Here is an 18,857-nt window from a genome sequence, read left to right on the forward strand (position 1 = left end):
TACACCTACTAATGTAGTGGTTTTGTCATTGGACTGGTGATCCAGGGACCCAAGGTGATACTCTTGAGGACCCGGGTTTTAATCCTGCTACGGAAGATGGAATCCAATAAATATCTGGAATTAATAGTCTAATGATGACCATGAAACCATTGTCGATTCTCGTGAAAAAAACCCAGCTGGCTCACTAAGGCTCTTTAGGGAAGGAAGTTGTAGTCCTCCATGTGACTCCAGATCCACTGCTATGTCATTGACTCTTAAATGTTCTCTGAAGTGGCCTCGCAAGACACTCAGTTGAATCAAAAACTGCTATAAAGTCTAAAAGGAAAGAAACCAGACAGACCGCCCGACATCAACTGTGGCAAATCCAGCCCTGTTGACCTTGCAAATCCTCCTTACTAACATCTGAGGGGTTGTGCCAAAATTGGGAGAGCTGTCTCACAGACGAAGCAACAGCCTGACATAGTCAAGCTCACGGAATCATATCCCATATGCCACTATCACCATCCCTGGGTATGCTAGTGAGTTAGGACATACCCAGCAGTGGTGGTGGCACAGTGGTATGCAGCCGGGAGGGAGTTGCCCTGGGAGTTCTTATCATCAACTTTATGAAGTCTCTTCGGGCCAAACATGGGCAATGAAACCTCTGCTGATTACCAAGTATCGTCCACCATTAGCTGATGAATCAGTACTCCATGCTGAACACCACTTGGAGGAAGCACCGAGGGTAGAAAATGGCGCAGAATGTACTCTGGGTAGGGGACTTCAATGCCCATCACCAAGGATGACGCGGTACACCACTACAGACCAAGCTGGCCACGTCCTAAAGGACATAACTGCTCGACTGGGTCTGCGATAGGCGGTGAGGGGACCAACGAGGGAAAAACATACTAGACCTAATCCTCATCAACCTGCCTGCCACAGATGCATATGTCCATGACAGTATAGGAGGAGTGACCACCCCAAAGAGACAAAGACCCGTCTTCACACTCAGGATATCCTCTATCATGTTGTGTGGCACTACCATTGTGCTAATTGGGATAGATTCAGAACAATCTAGCAATTCAAGACTGGACATCCAGGAGGCCCTGTGGGCGATCAGCAGTAGAATTGTACTCAGCCACAATGATGGAATGGGTCAACAGTGCTATCCAAGGGCAGCACAGTGGTGCAGTGGTAGCACTGCAGTCTCACGGTGCCGAGATCCCAGTTTCGATCCCGGCTCTGGGTCACTGTCCGTGTGGAGTTTGCACATTCTCCCTGTGTTTGCGTGGGTTTCGCCCCCACAACCCAAAGATGTGCAAGGTAGGTGGATTTGCCCCTTAATTGAAAAAAATGAATTGGGTACTCTTAGCAATAACCTGCTCACAAACACTCAGTTTGGGTCCGCCAAGGCCACTCAGCTTCTGACCTCATTACAGCCTTGGTTCAAACATAGAGGTGAGATGAGAGTGACTGCCCTTTACATCAAGGCAGCATTTGACTGAGTACGGCATCATGAAGCCCTCGCAAAACTGGAGTCAATTAAAAAATCATGGGGCAAACTTTCCACTGGTTGGTGTCATACCTAGCACAAAGGAAGATGGCTGTGGTTGTTGGGGGGTCAGTCTTCTCAGTCTTGGAACATCACTGCAGGAGTTCCTCAGGGTAGTGTCCTAGACCCAACCATCTTCAGATGTGGGGATGTTGGCTGAAGGATTGCACAATGTTCATCATCATTTTCAACTCCTCAGACAATGAAATAAATAGTTCATATGCAAATGCAGTAAGACCTGGACAATGTCCAGGTATGTGCTGACTTGTGTCAAGTAACATTCATGCCACCCTGCATTCGAAAGTGACTTTGGCACTGCCCCGTGGCCAGGTCATTGATACTGCAGGAAGAATAGCTCGAAGGTTTATTCCCGTGTTTCCTGTGGATGTGGTTTCCAGGGAACCTTGTTACTTTCGGACAGATTGGCCGGTTGTTGTCTCTCTCTCTCTCTCCCTCCGCCTCTCCTCCCCTCACCTCTGGGGCCTGCATGTGGGGAGTGTTCCTGGCTAACCTTTTTTTTCTCTCTTAAAAAAAAAGTAACATTCATGCCACACAAGTGCCAGGGAATGACCATCTCCAATAAGAGAGAATCAAACCATCTCCCCATGATATTCATTGGCATAACTATCACTTAGACCCTGACTATCAACATCCTGAGGGTTACCATTTACCAGAAATGGAACATAAATACTGTGGCTACAAGAGCAGGTCAGAGGCTGGGAATCTAGAATTTCTCCTGAGTGTGTTGGCTAATTAGAACCAAATTGAGGATAGGTTTATTGTATTATTTAATATGTACTTGCATTGGAAGCAGTTCTGAGAAGGTTCACTAGGCTGGCTCCAGGATGAAGGAGATATCTTATAGGGCCTATACTCACTGGAATTTAGAAGAGCAGGAGTGATCATATTGAAACATGTAAGATTCTAAAGGGACTTGACAGGGTAGGTGCTGAGAGAATGTTTACCTCGTGGGAGAATCTGGAACTAGGGGGCACAATTTCAAAATAAGGAGTCTCCCATAACCCTATTCCCAATAGGATCTGGATAAAGTCATTTCAGGTCCATTTGGATTTGATCACAGATCTTCGGAGAAAGGTAATATGTAACCCACTACACCAATGAGTTATTCAACAATGTTTATTTGACATTTTGTGAGTAATGTTACAGCTGAGGAATAGAATTGTCCCTGCTTTGATCCCCTACTGTGTGTATCAGGCATTTCTGTGTGAGATATGCTGTGACTTGATGCAGAAGGAGCTGTTACTCTTCCTCGATAATGTGCCTCAGCCAGAACCTCAAAGCGTGTATTTATTAGGTCAGAATAATATATCACTTTTCCACAGCCAGCATCCTGTGACCGTTGCATGTACAATTTAGTGCTGAATTAGTGAGTTGCTTTGTGCTGTAGTCTCATGAATTCAAACTACCCAAACTAATTCCACAAAGAATGCTTGCAGCTACCAGACTCTGGGCTGAACTTGTCTTTCGGTTTTGGAAATAGGGGATTTATGTCTAGTTCACTGTATAATGGCGTAATCTGTCATTACTTTTATTTGGGGCAAAAATACAGAGGTGTATCAAAATTAGTATTGTTCATTTGTAATATTTACAGGTAAAGCAACTGCTACAAATGCAAACAAAGCACATCCTTTAGAGAAAGACAACCCAGAAAGTGCACCGGTGATTGATGAGTCTAAAATGACAGCAGAACAACAGCTTGGACTTAAACAAGCAGAGGAAAGACTGGAGAGGGATTATATTTATCGCCTGGTAAAAGTAGGACATGATTTACTTGAAAGTACAATTAAACTTACAATGGTATTAAAGTTGACTTAAAACCAAGAATGAATAATATTGATTTTTGGATTTTTGTAAAATATAGTGCTCAGTAGGATTCATAACCAGAAGTGTGTTCCTTAATGTAGCACTGTTGGTAGAAGAATTATGTTAATATTGTTAATGAACTGTCAGAATTGATTCCTTTTGAAAGATGCGAGGAGATGAAGAATAAATATGCTGCACCATTCCAGACTGGTTTTGAATGTTCTAGCAAAGAACCAGCCAAAGCATGGTGGGCCAAATGGCTTGCTCCTTTGATTTAAATCACAATAGCACTGAGCACCCATGTCGAGGTGTTTGGCTTTTGCTTGATCCTTCCCAATTGAGCAAAAACTGGACCCAAATAAGTCATTTTTTAAAAAATGGCAGTACTGCACTGAAGTGCCAGCAAAGAGTTTTGTGCTCAAGTCTCTGGAGTGAGGTTTGGATCTGCAACAAACTGCCTCAAGAATGCTGCTACTGAACCACAGCTGACACCTAGAAGCCTTCAATAGTCTTCTATTGTTTGAATAGTAAATAAATAACTTCATTATATCACAGGGGTTAGCACTGCTGCCTCACGGCACTGAGGACCAGGGTTCGATCCCGGCCCCCATCCGTGTGGAGTTTGCACTTTCTCCCGGTGTCTGCGTGGGTCTCACCCCCACAACCCAAAGATGTGTAGGGTAGGTACATTGGCCACGCTAAATTGCCCCTTAAATTGCAATGGGCGTGTCGTTGATGTGGAGATCAGGCATTGTTTCTCTTTTTTTGAAAGATCTTTGTGACATGCTTGTAAACTAGATCTTTCAATCAACTGACAGCAATACTGATCATTAAATATTCTTTATAAGCTAATAATTTAGTATAGTACAGCATTTCTGGTCACACTGAAGCTTTGTTATACTTACTTTTTGTTTCAAAGCGTTCATCGGAATATCCTTCATGTCAGTACCTATGCAAACTTTGCCTAGTTCACATCGAAAATATCCAGGGAGCACATAAGCATATAAAAGAAAAACGGCATAAGAAAAATATTGCAGTAAGTGCTTTCATTTATTGTAGATTTGTTACTTATCCCAGATTGTTTACTGTTTTGTAGCTTGCAGCAAGTTCTACTTTGCATACTTTATTAAAGTGACGTTTAAGTCTTTTCAGTACAATGTTAGATAAAATATTTTATCTAACAAAGAATCAGTAACTTTTTTCATTTTTGAACTGTACAGAAATATTATAGTTAATTTTCAAGGTGTGAATATGTGTTTCCTTCCTCTGCCTCTAGGAGAAACAAGAAGAAAATGAACTTCGAAACCTAATACCACCAACTCCTGACCATCTGGCTGCACTAAATTCTGCCGTGTTACAGGCTGCACAGCAAGAAGGGATTTCTGAGCAGGATTTCCAAGTCCGGGAAAATATCGTAAATGAGATGGAGAAAATTATTCAACAACATTTGCCAGGTGTGAATTACTTTGTTATGGTTCTCCAGCTGGTCACAGACCGATCATGTGAAATAATGTCTACTGTCATTTTGCAGACGATACGAAGATTGGTGGAGTTGTGGATAGTAAGGAGGGCTGTTGTCGGCTGCAAAGAGACATAGATAGGATGCAGAGCTGGGCTGAGAAGTGGCAGATGGAGTTTAACCCTGAAAAGTGTGAGGTTGTCCATTTTGGAAGGACAAATATGAATACGGAATACAGGGTTAACGGTAGAGTTCTTGGCAATGTGGAGGAGCAGAGAGATCTTGGGGTCTATGTTCATACATCTTTGAAAGTTGCCACTCAAGTGGATAGAGTTGTGAAGAAGGCCTATGGTGTGCTAGCGTTCATTAACAGAGGGATTGAATTTAAGAGCCGTGAGGTGATGATGCAGCTGTACAAAACTTTGGTAAGGCCACATTTGGAGTACTGTGTACAGTTCTGGTCGCCTCATTTGAGGAAGGATGTGGAAGCTTTGGAAAAGGTGCAAAGAAGATTTACCAGGATGTTGCCTGGAATGGAGAGTAGGTCTTACGAGGAAAGGTTGAGGGTGCTAGGCCTTTTCTCATTAGAACGGAGAAGGATGAGGGGCGACTTGATAGAGGTTTATAAGATGATCAGGGGAATAGATAGAGTAGACAGTCAGAGACTTTTTCCCCGGGTGGAACAAACCATTACAAGGGAACATAAATTTAAGGTGAAAGGTGGAAGATATAGGAGGGATATCAGAGGTAGGTTCTTTACCCAGAGAGTAGTGGGGGCATGGAATGCACTGCCTGTGGAAGTAGTTGAGTCGGAAACATTAGGGACCTTCAAGCAGCTATTGGATAGGTACATGGATTACGGTAAAATGATAGAGTGTAGATTTATTTGTTCTCAAGGGCAGCACGGTAGCATTGTGGATAGCACAATTGCTTCACAGCTCCAGGGTCCCAGGTTCGATTCCGGCTTGGGTCACTGTCTGTGCGGAGTCTGCACGTCCTCCCCGTGTCTGCGTGGGTTTCCTCCGGGTGCTCCGGTTTCCTCCCACAGTCCAAAGATGTGCGGGTTAGGTGAATTGGCCAATGATAAATTGCCCTTAATGTCCAAATTGCCCTTGGTGTTGGGTGGAGGTGTTGAGTTTGGGTAGGGTGCTCTTTCCAAGAGCCGGTGCAGACTCAAAGGGCCGAAAGGCCTCCTTCTGCACTGTAAATTCAATGATAATCTATGATTAATCTAGGACAAAGGTTCGGCACAACATCGTGGGCCGAAGGGCCTGTTCTGTGCTGTATTTTCTATGTTCTATGTCCATGAGCACTCATCTTCAAATTTTAATATGCAAAACATTGATTGTACTGCATGTGTTACCCATACTAGTCATCGTGGGGTAATAAGACATCCAATGTAATAGCCAATTTGAAAGTTAATAGTAACATGGGAAACATTGATGCCAGGGTAATAGCATTAAGGGAAGTGCAATCATATCTTTCTGAAGGATAGAACAAATACAAGAACCATCAAGGAGGTGAAAAGATGGACTGGGACTGGGAGAGATTGAAAATTGCTTGCGACTGTGGTTCATAGATGGAAAACAGTCAGGCTAGCGATCTGATTGGAGTCCTGGAAATGAAAGTGCCCAGTAGAGTAAGAGTTACATTTAGTGCTGGTTATAATTGAGGGAGGTTGTAAACTAATTACCAAGATTAGAGTTGAAGCATGTCAAAATGCCAGCTTTCCTTTTGGGAATGTAAGGGCATAGAAAAGGGTATTAACGCACAAGGATGTTCATCTACACAAAATGAGACTAGATAAATCTCTGCTGGTGTATTTTGTTTTTTTGTTTTACAGATTGCTCACTGAGGTTGTATGGCTCTTGTCTTACAAGGTTTGCTTTCAAAACTAGTGACATCAACATTGATGTAAAGTTTCCCCCCCACGTAAGTGATAGTGTGTTTCCATTAACATTTTTAAAACATCTTTTAACATGTAAGCATGAGTCATATGATAGATATATTCTGCATGCGTAAGAGTTAATAATTTTAACCAATATCCTGGTGTCACAGAATTAGACTTTGTATGCTTGAACTGTGGTCATTAAATTATCCTCCTATTTAATATAAAATTATGTTTTTAAATTAAATTATAATTGTTGGTTCCTTCTACCGCAACTCTTTTTGTCAATGTTTCCATCAGATTCTTCCCTATTAAATCATTCGCATTCGCAAGAAAACCCTCACACAGGGACTTTCTGATCACACTCTTAAATTTGCTTCCTGACATATTTGAGAGCTCTGCAGTTTCTCCTGCCCTCTAAGTTTCTCTCATATCCCTGACACTGACTGGAAACACTAACTGTGCTTGTTTTGGAGGGAAAAAAACATGTAACTCTGCGTAGCACACAGAATGTGCAATTAAAATAGAAAGTGTAGAATTAATCTGATAAAAGATTTGGATATATGAGAAAGTTGGGAATCTTTTCAGAAATCTGGATTTTGATTCAGATTCCTGACTTCTGCATCCTGAAATGGAATGACAATATTTTATCGGTATAAGCTTCTCTGGAATGTAATCTGGAATTAATTAGCATGACAATATGATAAGTTCTCCACATGTATAATACTTTGAATAAAATGATGCCTTTTAATATTATGCAGTGTACGGCGGTTTAAAAATTACTGCATGATTTTTTCCTCTCTCCATTGTGTGAATTTAATTTTATTGTTTCTTTTGCAGTTAAATCAGCCAGATGTTTTGATACAAGTGCTGGACATTATTAAAAACAGTTGTAAGTTCACTGATTATCTTAGATCATTTTAAATTTTGATTATTAGAAACAGTGTGGTTTGTAAAGATAGTGGGGATATTGGGTGGAGACACAAAGTGAGCTTCCATTTGCTGAGTTTCTGATTACAGCCATTCAGTTGAGTCAAGTGGAGGCTGGGTACTTCTTCTCTGGAAGACAAAAATAAACCTTGCATTTAAGCAGTCCTGACTGGTCAGTTGCAGCAAGGCCTTGGGCAGAGGTGTGTAATTTTGTTGCCAATATTCTCTGTATTCCAAATGGCGCATAGTGCAAGTTAGACTTAAATGACATGAGGATTCTTTGCAAACAAGAAACTGGGTTAATCATGTACTAATTTGATTATGTTGTCCTATAAAGTTCATTCATTTATGTTGGGATCAACCAAGGTTTCTAAACCCGCTTAAACAAAATAAAATGAGTTTATATAATTTTGTTCAACACTGTTCTCTAGAATAATTCTGATTTATGGGCTTAGGTTACATGTGGGTGTCTCATTTCTTTTCAGCACATATTCAATTACTGTACATCACATACATAAAGATTTTAGTGAACAATGAACTAAAAGGGCATGTTCTCACTTGAAAGTGGCATGTTCTCACTCGAAAAGAAGAGGTTGAGAGCTGACTTAATTGCTGTTTTCATTAGTCTAAAGGGACTAGATAATGTACACCATTAACAAACTGTTGCACCTTGCCCAGAACAGGACCAGAGGAAACTGCCTTTGCTTGAAGAAGGAGTAAATTGAAAACAAATCTGTGGAAATTATATCTCATTGAGCAAGTGATTGATTTAGGAAACAGGTTACTATCGGGAGATAATTGAGTCAGTTGGTTAATATTGATGAATTCAAAAACAAATTAGAGCAATTTTCTTTCATAAAATAACATTTTTGGTTACTGTATTTATGTAATTTGAGATGGAGCTTACTGTAAGTGTAGTATGCCTGGGAAGAGTTCCCTACGTAACAAGTAGTGTGTGTACGTATACCACAAGGACTGCAGCAGTTCAAGTAAACAACTCACCACCACTGTCTCAAGAGCAATTAGAATTGGCATTGAATGCTGGCTTTCCTGCAAACAAATTAATTGAAAAAGGCAAACTAGATTAGCCTTGGTCTTTTTCTGTACAGCATTGCCGTTGTTCAGAAATAGCCTGCAGTTTTTTTCTAAATAGTTACTTAACATTCAGATCTTGTATCCATTATACTTTATTTTAAACTTCTTGTATTATATCAGCTTTGAAATTGGAAGAATATAAGTCCATTATTTATAAATAATTATTTAAATCATGCATAGTTTCTTCCTACCTTTGTCCTTAATCTATTTAAAACTTTACCTTCCAGCTTTATATTCAGATGTCGAGTCTGATTTCCATGCCAAAGTTCCAATTATCTACTGCAGGGATATAAAAAGGTTTGTGTAAACTGCAGTTATGCTTTATTCCTTTCATAATGTTCATGGAAGCTACTTGCATTTGATTTATCCTCTATGGAAGATGCAGCATGAGAAATAGCGCGATATGGTTTATATCTGACTCTTGGGAATGGCCAAATAACCTGAGAGCTCAGAATGACTGGTACAGGTCATCTTCCAAGGTCCAGTCAAATGAAGGATTTCCACCTTAGCAGTTACTTTTTTGTCTTGTCTCCTGACAAATCCATTGTTCATCTCCGACATTTTCTCTTGTTTTCTTTGCAGACTTCCAGCTTTCAGAATTTTTGAACCTCTTAAGATATGTTCTGTATCACACAAGCATACATGTTATATTCCCTTTATACAATGAATATATAATTTGCAATAACATGCTTTTTAATGGGCAGCACGATGGTGCAGTGGCTAGCACTGCTGCCTCACGGCGCCAAGGACCCAGGTTCGATCCCGGCCCCGGGTCATTGTCTGTGTGGAGTTTGCACATTCTCCCAGTGTCTGCGTGGGTCTCACCCCCACAACCCAAAGATGTGCAGGACAGCAGGATTGGCCATGCTAAAATTGTCCCTTAATTAGAGAAAAGAAATTGGGTACTTTAAATTTTTTTTAAAACATGTTTTTTAAAACTAAGATATTGATTTAATTGTGATCATATAGATTGCCTCTCACCTTTCTCTGAAAGGCATTGGCCAATATTAAAAATCTAAGTTGACATGCATGTAAATATTCTGAGCAGCCTGCAAATGGTTGAGGTGAGTGGGGAAATGTTTTTTTTATGTTGCCACTTAAAATAAAAACTACTGTAATGAACATATCACAAGAGCAGCTGGTTTCTAAACAAATCAAGTCACACTGATCCCAATGGCTTCATGGAAGATAAATGGGATTGACATGGCAGGCTTAAATACTTGAGTTCAAATTATAGATGTAATGTAGGCATGTTTAAACTGCTTAATCTATACTCTTTTCAGAGTAATTTGTTTTCAAACTCATTGACTCAATGGTAACACTCTTGGCTCTTAAGTCAGAAGATTATGACTTCAAATCCTACTCCAGAGACTTGAGTACATATTCCAGGCTGACACTTGAGCACAATGCTAAGGATATTAGGAATAACAGCAAAAGGGAATATTATTTAAATGATAAAATATTAAAACATGCTGCTGTGCAGAGAGACCTGGGTGTGCTAGTGCATGAGTCACAAAAAGTTGGTTTACAGGTGCAACAGGTGATTAAGAAGGCAAATGGGACTTCCGGGTGCGGCGATGACCAGCTAAGTCGCACGTTTCGGCAGCTCCCGGTGGAACGGACTTTTGGGCTCTCGATAGGAGCCCCAACGGCAATTTTAACGGCTGAAAACACCGTGCGGTAAACCAGAAGGGTGTTCCCCCTGGACACGGATGGAAAAAGGAGAGGAAAGTGGCCGGATTGCAGCGGATCCTTTGGAACAACGGCAAGGAAGGCAAGCAGAAACCAAGATGGCGTCGGAAGGTGGCAGTTTCATATGGGGCCCTGAACAACAAGAGTTTTTGAAACGCTGCGTGGAGGAGATAAAAAAGGAAATGAAGAAAGAGTTGTTGGCCCCGATATTACAGGCGATTGAAGGGCTGAAAGAGGAACAAAAGACCCAGGAGCAGGAGCTTCGGGTCGTGAAGGCGAAAGCAGCAGAGAATGAAAACGATATACAGGGCCTGGTGGTGAAGTCGGAGATACAGGAGGCACACCAGAAACGATCTGTGGAGAGGTTGGAGGCACTGGAAAACAACGCAAGGAGGAACAACTTGAGGATTCTTGGCCTTCCTGAAGGTGTGGAGGGGGCGGACGTCGGGGCATATGTGAGCACGATGCTGCACTCGTTAATGGGAGTGGAGGCCCCGACGGGTCCGTTGGAGGTGGAGGGAGCATACCGAGTTATGGTGCGAGGATCGAGAGCAGGAGAAGCTCCCAGAGCCATAGTGGTGAGATTTCTCCGTTTTAAGGATAGAGAAATGGTCCTTAGATGGGCGAAGAAAACTCGGTGTAGTAAATGGGAGAACGCGGTGATCCGCGTCTATCAAGATTGGAGTGCGGAGGTGGCGAGAAGGAGGGCGAGCTTTAATCGGGCCAAAGCGGTACTTCACAAAAGAAAGATAAAATTTGGAATGCTGCAACCGGCAAGACTGTGGGTCACATATCAAGGGAGGCACCACTACTTTGAGACGGCGGATGAAGCGTGGACTTTTATTGTAGAAGAAAAATTGGAATGATTGGACTACGAAAATGAACGTTTGGACAAAGTGGTGGGACGAGTGGGGGGGGGGGCGAAGAGGGATTGTATGATTAATCCTGCGGTATGGTAACTTTTCTTTCTCCCACAGGTGGTGATGGGGGGAGGTGGGGAGGGAGAGGAGATGGGGCGTTGGTCATGGGAGGCGGGGCCGAGGGAGAGGCGCGGGCTTGGTTCCCGCGCTATGATAATTATGGCGGGAATAGAGAAGCAGGAAGGAGGGGGCGCCGCACGGGGCGAGCCGTGATCACGGGGGGAAGCCGAGGTCAGCCAGAGTTTGCTGACTTCTGGGAGCAACATGGGGGGAGTAATTACGCTAGCGGGGGGTCTAGCGGGGTGGGGGGGGGGGGAGGGGGGAATTACTGGGTTGCTGCTGCTGGGGAAAGGGGGGAGTGGGTACGGGAAAGGATGGGCGGGGGGCACCGTCTGGGAGAAATACAGCTGCGTGGGAACTGGGCGAGAAGCTGGAAAAAGATGATGGCTAACCGGCAAGGGGGGGGGGGTGGGAAGCCCCCCAACTCGGATGATCACGTGGAACGTGAGGGGGCTTAACGGGCCGATAAAGAGGGCACGAGTACTCGCACACCTTAAGAAACTTAAAGCAGATGTGGTCATGTTACAGGAAACGCACCTGAAACTGATAGATCAGGTTAGGTTGCGCAAAGGATGGGTAGGGCAGGTGTTCCATTCGGGGCTGGATGCGAAAAACAGGGGGGTGGCTATATTAGTGGGGAAGCGGGTAATGTTCGAGGCAAAGACTATAGTGGCGGATAACGGGGGCAGATACGTGATGGTGAGTGGCAAATTACAGGGAGAGATGGTGGTGTTGGTAAACGTGTATGCCCCGAATTGGGACGATGCCAATTTTATGAGGCGAATGCTAGGACGCATCCCAGACCTAGAGACCGGAAAGCTGATAATGGGGGAGACTTCAACACGGTGTTGGAACCAAGGCTGGATAGGTCGAAGTCCAGGACTGGTAGGAGGCCGGCAGCAGCCAAGGTGCTTAAGGATTTTATGGAGCAGATGGGAGGGGTGGACCCGTGGAGATTTAGTAGACCTAGGAGTAAGGAGTTCTCGTTTTTCTCCTATGTCCATAAAGTCTATTCACGCATAGACTTTTTTGTGTTGGGTAGGGCATTGATCCCGAGGGTGAGGGGAACGGAATATACGGCTATAGCCATTTCGGATCATGCCCCACACTGGGTAGACTTGGAGATAGGGGAGGAAACAAGAGGGCGTCCACCCTGGAGAATGGACATGGGACTAATGGCGGATGAGGGGGTGTGCTTAAGGGTGAGGGGATGCATTGAAAAGTACTTGGAACTCAATGACAATGGGGAGGTCCAGGTGGGAGTGGTCTGGGAGGCGTTGAAGGCGGTGGTTAGGGGGGAGCTGATATCAATAAGGACACATAAAGGGAAGCAGGAGAGTAAGGAACGTGAGCGGTTGCTGCAAGAACTTTTGAGGGTGGACAGACAGTATGCGGAAGCACCGGAGGAGGGACTGTATAGGGAAAGGCAAAGGCTGCATGTGGAATTTGACTTGCTGACCACAGGCACTGCAGAGGCACAATGGAGGAAGGCGCAGGGTGTACAGTATGAATATGGAGAGAAGGCGAGCAGATTGCTGGCACACCAATTGAGGAAAAGGGGAGCAGCGAGGGAAATAGGGGGGGTGAGAGACGAAGATGGAGAGACGGAGCGGGGAGCGGAGAGAGTGAATGAAGTGTTCAAGACATTTTATAAAAAATTGTATGAAGCTCAACCCCCGGATGGGAGGGAGAGAATGATGGAGTTTTTGGATCGGCTGGAAATTCCCAAGGTGGAAGAGCAGGAAAGGATGGGATTGGGAGCACGGATCACGGTAGAAGAAGTGGTGAAAGGAATTAGGAACATGCAGACGGGAAAGGCCCCGGGACCGGACGGATTCCCAGTTGAATTTTACAGAAAATATTTGGACTTGCTCGCCCCGCTACTGACGAGGACCTTTAACGAGGCAAAGGAAAGGGGACAACTGCCCCCGACTATGTCAGAAGCAACGATATCGCTTCTTTTAAAGAAGGAAAAGGATCCGCTACAATGCGGGTCCTACAGACCAATCTCCCTCCTCAATGTAGATGCCAAGGTCCTGGCCAAGGTAATGGCAATGAGAATAGAGGAATGTGTCCCGGGGGTGGTTCATGAGGACCAAACTGGGTTTGTGAAGGGGAGACAGCTGAACACGAACATACGGAGGTTGTTAGGGGTAATGATGATGGCCCCACCAGAGGGTGAAACAGAGATAGTAGTGGCGATGGATGCCGAGAAAGCATTTGATAGAGTGGAGTGGGATTATCTGTGGGAGGTGTTGAGGAGATTTGGGTTCGGAGAGGGGTATGTTAGATGGGTGCAGCTGTTGTATAGGGCCCCAGTGGCGAGTGTGGTCACGAATGGACGGGGATCGGCATATTTTCGGCTCCATAGAGGGACAAGGCAGGGATGTCCTCTGTCCCCATTACTGTTTGTACTGGCGATTGAGCCCCTGGCGATAGCGCTGAGAGGTTCCAAGAGATGGAGGGGAATACTTAGGGGTGGAGAAGAACACCGGGTATCTTTATATGCGGATGATCTGCTACTATATGTGGCGGATCCAGCGGAGGGGATGCCAGAAATAATGCGGATACTTGGGGAGTTTGGGGATTTTTCAGGGTATAAATTGAACATGGGGAAGAGTGAGCTGTTTGTGGTGCATCCAGGGGAGCAGAGTAGAGAAATAGAAGACCTACCGTTGAGGAAGGTAACAAGAGACTTTCGTTACCTGGGGATCCAGATAGCTAAGAATTGGGGCACGTTGCACAGGCTAAATTTGACGCGGTTGGTGGAACAGATGGAGGAAGATTTCAAGAGATGGGATATGGTAGCATTGTCAATGGCAGGGAGGGTGCAGGCGGTTAAGATGGTGGTCCTCCCGAGATTCCTCTTTGTGTTTCAGTGTCTCCCGGTGGTGATCACGAAGGCTTTTTTCAAAAGGATAGAAAAGAGTATCATGGGTTTTGTTTGGGCCGGGAAGACTCCGAGAGTGAGGAAGGGATTCTTACAGCGTAGTAGGGATAGGGGGGGGGCTGGCACTACCGAGCCTAAGTGAGTATTATTGGGCCGCTAATATTTCAATGGTGAGTAAGTGGATGGGAGAGGAGGAAGGAGCGGCGTGGAAGAGATTAGAGAGGGCGTCCTGTAGGGGGACCAGCCTGCAGGCTATGGTGACAGCCCCACTGCCGTTCTCACCAAGGAACTATACCACGAGTCCGGTGGTGGTAGCTACACTGAAGATTTGGGGACAGTGGAGACGACATAGGGGAAAGACCGGAGCACTGGGGGGGTCCCCGATAAGAAACAACCATAGGTTTGCCCCGGGGGGAATGGATGGGGGATATGGAATGTGGCAAAGAGCAGGTATAACGCAATTGAAAGATCTATTTGTGGATGGGAAGTTTGCGAGTCTGGGAGCGCTGACCGAGAAATATGGGTTGCCCCAAGGGAATGCATTCAGGTACATGCAATTGAGGGCTTTTGCGAGGCAACAGGTGATGGAATTCCCGCAGCTCCCGACACAAGAGGTGCAGGACAGAGTCATCTCAAAGAAATGGGTGGGGGACGGTAAGGTGTCGGATATATATAGGGAAAAGAGAGACGAAGGGGAGACTATGATGGACGAACTAAAAGGGAAATGGGAAGAAGAGCTAGGGGAGGAGATTGAGGAGGGGATGTGGGCAGATGCCCTAAACAGGGTAAACTCGTCGTCCTCGTGCGCCAGGCTAAGCCTGATTCAGTTTAAGGTATTACACAGGGCACATATGACTGGAACACGGCTCAGTAAATTTTTTGGGGTGGAGGATAGGTGTGCGAGGTGCTCGAGAAGCCCAGCGAATCATACCCATATGTTTTGGTCATGCCCGGCACTACAGGGGTTTTGGATGGGGGTGACAAAGGTGCTTTTGAAAGTAGTAGGAGTCCGGGTCGAACCAAGCTGGGGGTTGTCTATATTTGGGGTTGCACAAGAGCCGGGAGTGCAGGAGGCGAAAGAGGCCGATGTTTTGGCCTTTGCGTCCCTAGTAGCCCGGCGCAGAATATTGCTAATGTGGAAAGAAGCCAAGCCCCCGGGGGTGGAGACCTGGATAAATGATATGGCGGGGTTCATAAAGTTAGAGCGGATTAAGTTCGTCCTAAGGGGGTCGGCTCAAGGGTTTACTAGGCGGTGGCAACCGTTCGTCGAATATCTTGCGGAAAGATAGATGGGGGAGAACAAAGAAGGCAGCAGCAGCGGCCCAGGACTTGGGGGGGGGGGGGCGGGGAGGGATGGGGGGGGGGGGATGGGGGGGGGGTGTGGCCTGAGACAAGGCAGTTGCCAATTAGGGCTAGTTTTTATTTTTTTGTTATTTAATATTTATTTATTTGTTGTTGTTTTTGTTTAAATTAAAAAAGGTCATTATTATCTGTATTGTTACAATGTTGTGTAAAGGATGCACAATGTACTGTGTTGGTTGACCAAAAACTTTCAATAAAATATTATTTAAAAAAAAAAGAAGGCAAATGGAATTTTGTCCTTCATTACTAGAGGGATGGAGTTTAAGACTAGGGAAGTTATGCTGCAATTGTATAAGGTATTAGTAAGACCACACCTGGAGTATTGTGTTCAGTTTTGGTCTCCTTACTTGAGAAAGGACGTACTGGCACTGGAGGGTGTGCAGAGGAGATTCACTAGGTTAATCCCAGAGCTGAAGGGGTTGGATTACGAGGAGAGGTTGAGTAGATTGGGACTGTACTCATTGGAAGTTAGAAAGATGAGGGGGGATCTTATAGAAACATATAAAATTATGAAAGGAATAGATAGGATAGATGCGGGCAGGTTGTTTCCACTGGGGGGGTGAAAGCAGAACTAGGGGGCATAGCCTCAAAATAAGGGGAAGTAGATTTAGGACTGAGTTTAGGAGGAACTTCTTCACCCAAAGGGTTGTGAATCTATGGAATTCCTTGCCCAGTGAAGCAGTACAGGCTCCTTCATTAAATGTTTTTAAGATAAAGATAGATCGTTTTTTTATGGTGTTCGGGCCGGAAAGTGGAGCTGAGTCCACAAAAGATCAGCCATGATCTCATTGAATGGTGGAGCAGACTCGAGGGGCCAGATGGCCTACTCCTAGTTCTTATGTTATGCATTTACTGAAATGCCTTCACTTGAAAAGTTAAACCGAGACTCTCTCTGTCCCCTCGGGTAAATATAAATGATCCCATGTCACTATTCGAAGAAGGGCAGGAGAATGCTCCTTGTACCTTGGCCAACATTTACCTCTCAACCAAGACAGGTTATCTGACCATGTAGCTCATTGCTGCTTGTGAGAGCTAATGGTGCACATATAGGCTGCTGCATTTCCCTATATTCAACCACGGCTGCACTTCAAGAGTACACTTTGGCTGTAAAGCATTTTGAGACCCCCTGAGATCATGGAAGATGCTACATGGATGCACAACATTTCATTTGTGCTATCATCCATCCTTGCCTTACAGATTTAGCCATATGCCCCAAATTGTACCCTATTATTAGCTATGAAAACTATTCCATTCCTCATTGAATGATCACATCCAAACTGTCCACTTCATAGAATAGAGTATGATAGTCCAGGCCACAGTCATCTCCATGTATATAGAACATACAGCAGCATTATTGCCGGAGGTGCAGTAAGTACAATTCACTAGTCGACCATTTTTCTTTCCAAATTCTTAGTGTGGCAGAGATAGAGATGAGGAGACATGTTTTCTCTCAGGGGGTTGGTCTGTGGAAATCTCTTCCCCAGAGTGCAGTGGAGGCCGGGTCATTGAAAATTTTTAAGGTTGCATTAGATTAATTCCTGATTGACAAGGGAGTCAAAGGGTTCAGGGGTAGGAAAGTGGAGTTGAAGATGTTGTAAAGATATTGTATGTTCAGTTTAGAAGGTTCCACAGAGGTTCTGAGTCTTATGTGGTTGGATATCAAGTGTTTACTGGTAACACATAGCTGTGTACTTATATACAAGGTATACCCCAAGCTACAAGCTAACTCTATGCTTGCTTCGCATACCGATCGCTATTCAGTCCAAAACCAGCCCTAGTATCAGGTCATGTTTCTCTTCACATCACACTGGGCAGTACTATTTTCCAGTCCCATATTAATGAAATGAAATGAAAACCGCTTATTGTCACAAGTAGGCTTCAAATGAAGTTACTGTGAAAAGCCCCTAGTCGCCACATTCCGGCGCCTGTTCGGGGAGGCTGGTACCTTGCTATGCCAGATACCCTTATACTACAGGAACTAAAATCAGATCAACCACAAACTTATCAAATGGCAGAGCAAGATTGAGGGACCGAATGGACTATTGCTCCTAATTCATATGTTTCTATGACCTGTCATATGAAAGAATGACTATATCCAAAACTGAGATTCAAATTTGTGCTGCTGGTTAAAAATCTAACAATTGGATTACAGTTACTAGACCATGCAAAAAAAAAAAAAATGTTATTCATTTAAATTCAATAGTCTATAGAAGATGTTTTCAGACTGTTCTTAATCTCTTCTATTACAGTGGTCTGATTTGTAAAGTCAGTGCAGGGAACGATGTGGCCTGCCTCACTACTAACCTGCTGGCAGCTCTGGCCAAATTGGAGCCTCGACTGATCCCACTAGTTCTAGCATTTCGGTGCTGGGCAAGGGTAAGCATTTTCCTTCCGAATCAAATGTTTTCATCTTAATCACGATGGTGATGAACAAACACCGAGTTTTTTTAACATTTGAGTTTAATATTCAAAAAGTTATCCACAGTTGTATTGTTCAGCCAAATATATCTGAAGTAAATCATTCTGAAATATATTCCTTAAAAATCAATTCTAAAACAAAGAATTCTCACAAAAATGTGGATGATTATTGTCTTTAGTCTTTTGCGATGGTGGTGTTGTATTCTCTCAGTTGGAAATTAGAGAAAGAAAGCATAGTAACAAGCTGAAATCAGAAATTACTTGTAGGAGAGAGGCTCACTGTTAGCATTCCTGTCCTTAAGTCAGATGGCTGTGGGTTTAAGCCCTCATTTAGTACTTGGGGACTTAATTTAGATGGAATTGCCTTGTCAGTCAGAGTACAATTCTCAATGTATGGCTCAGTACCACACCATGCACCACAATTGCCTTCTCGGCAATAATGAAATGCTGTTGGCCCCTAGTTTGCAATTAGATGCAATGCAATAGCAGTCAGCATTGAATCTGGGAGAAAGCTGCCCACAAGAGCAATCTATGTCTGTGACCTGGATTTCCCCTTTCCCAACATCAGTTTGAATCTGGAGCCAAGTCAAAGGGATTTTCAGACGCCCAGCTGCAATGATGTCATCAAGCAGGATAATAAGTCAATTAGAGTCACAGAGGTTTACAACATGGAAACAGGCCCAGCTGGTCCAAGCCGCCCAGTTTCTATCACTAAGCTAGTCTCACTTGCCTGCATTTGGCCCATATCCCTCTATACCCACCCTTCCAATGTAACTGTCTAATTGCTT

General features: G+C 44.2%; 1 protein-coding gene and 1 non-coding gene across 6 annotated transcripts in view; both read left to right on the forward strand.

The window, feature by feature from the left end:
- The window catches only part of tut4 (terminal uridylyl transferase 4), a 175,025-nt gene that overhangs the window by 47,588 nt on the left and 108,580 nt on the right, over positions 1-18,857 (forward strand). For all 5 annotated transcript variants that reach the window (XM_072510879.1, XM_072510876.1, XM_072510877.1 and 2 more), the window contains exons 4-10: positions 3,144-3,307; positions 4,275-4,391; positions 4,632-4,809; positions 6,658-6,746; positions 7,543-7,594; positions 8,955-9,024; positions 17,901-18,027. In XM_072510879.1, the coding sequence (XP_072366980.1) occupies positions 3,144-3,307; positions 4,275-4,391; positions 4,632-4,809; positions 6,658-6,746; positions 7,543-7,594; positions 8,955-9,024; positions 17,901-18,027 (797 nt within the window). The remainder of the gene's footprint in view (positions 1-3,143; positions 3,308-4,274; positions 4,392-4,631; positions 4,810-6,657; positions 6,747-7,542; positions 7,595-8,954; positions 9,025-17,900; positions 18,028-18,857) is intronic.
- Positions 1,821-1,951, forward strand: LOC140427522 (small nucleolar RNA SNORA71). Its single transcript, XR_011948542.1, has one exon. It is a non-coding gene; the product is annotated as a small nucleolar RNA SNORA71 (small nucleolar RNA).

Source organism: Scyliorhinus torazame, chromosome 7 (genome assembly GCF_047496885.1).
Source record: "Scyliorhinus torazame isolate Kashiwa2021f chromosome 7, sScyTor2.1, whole genome shotgun sequence".
NCBI classification, from domain to species: domain Eukaryota; kingdom Metazoa; phylum Chordata; class Chondrichthyes; order Carcharhiniformes; family Scyliorhinidae; genus Scyliorhinus; species Scyliorhinus torazame.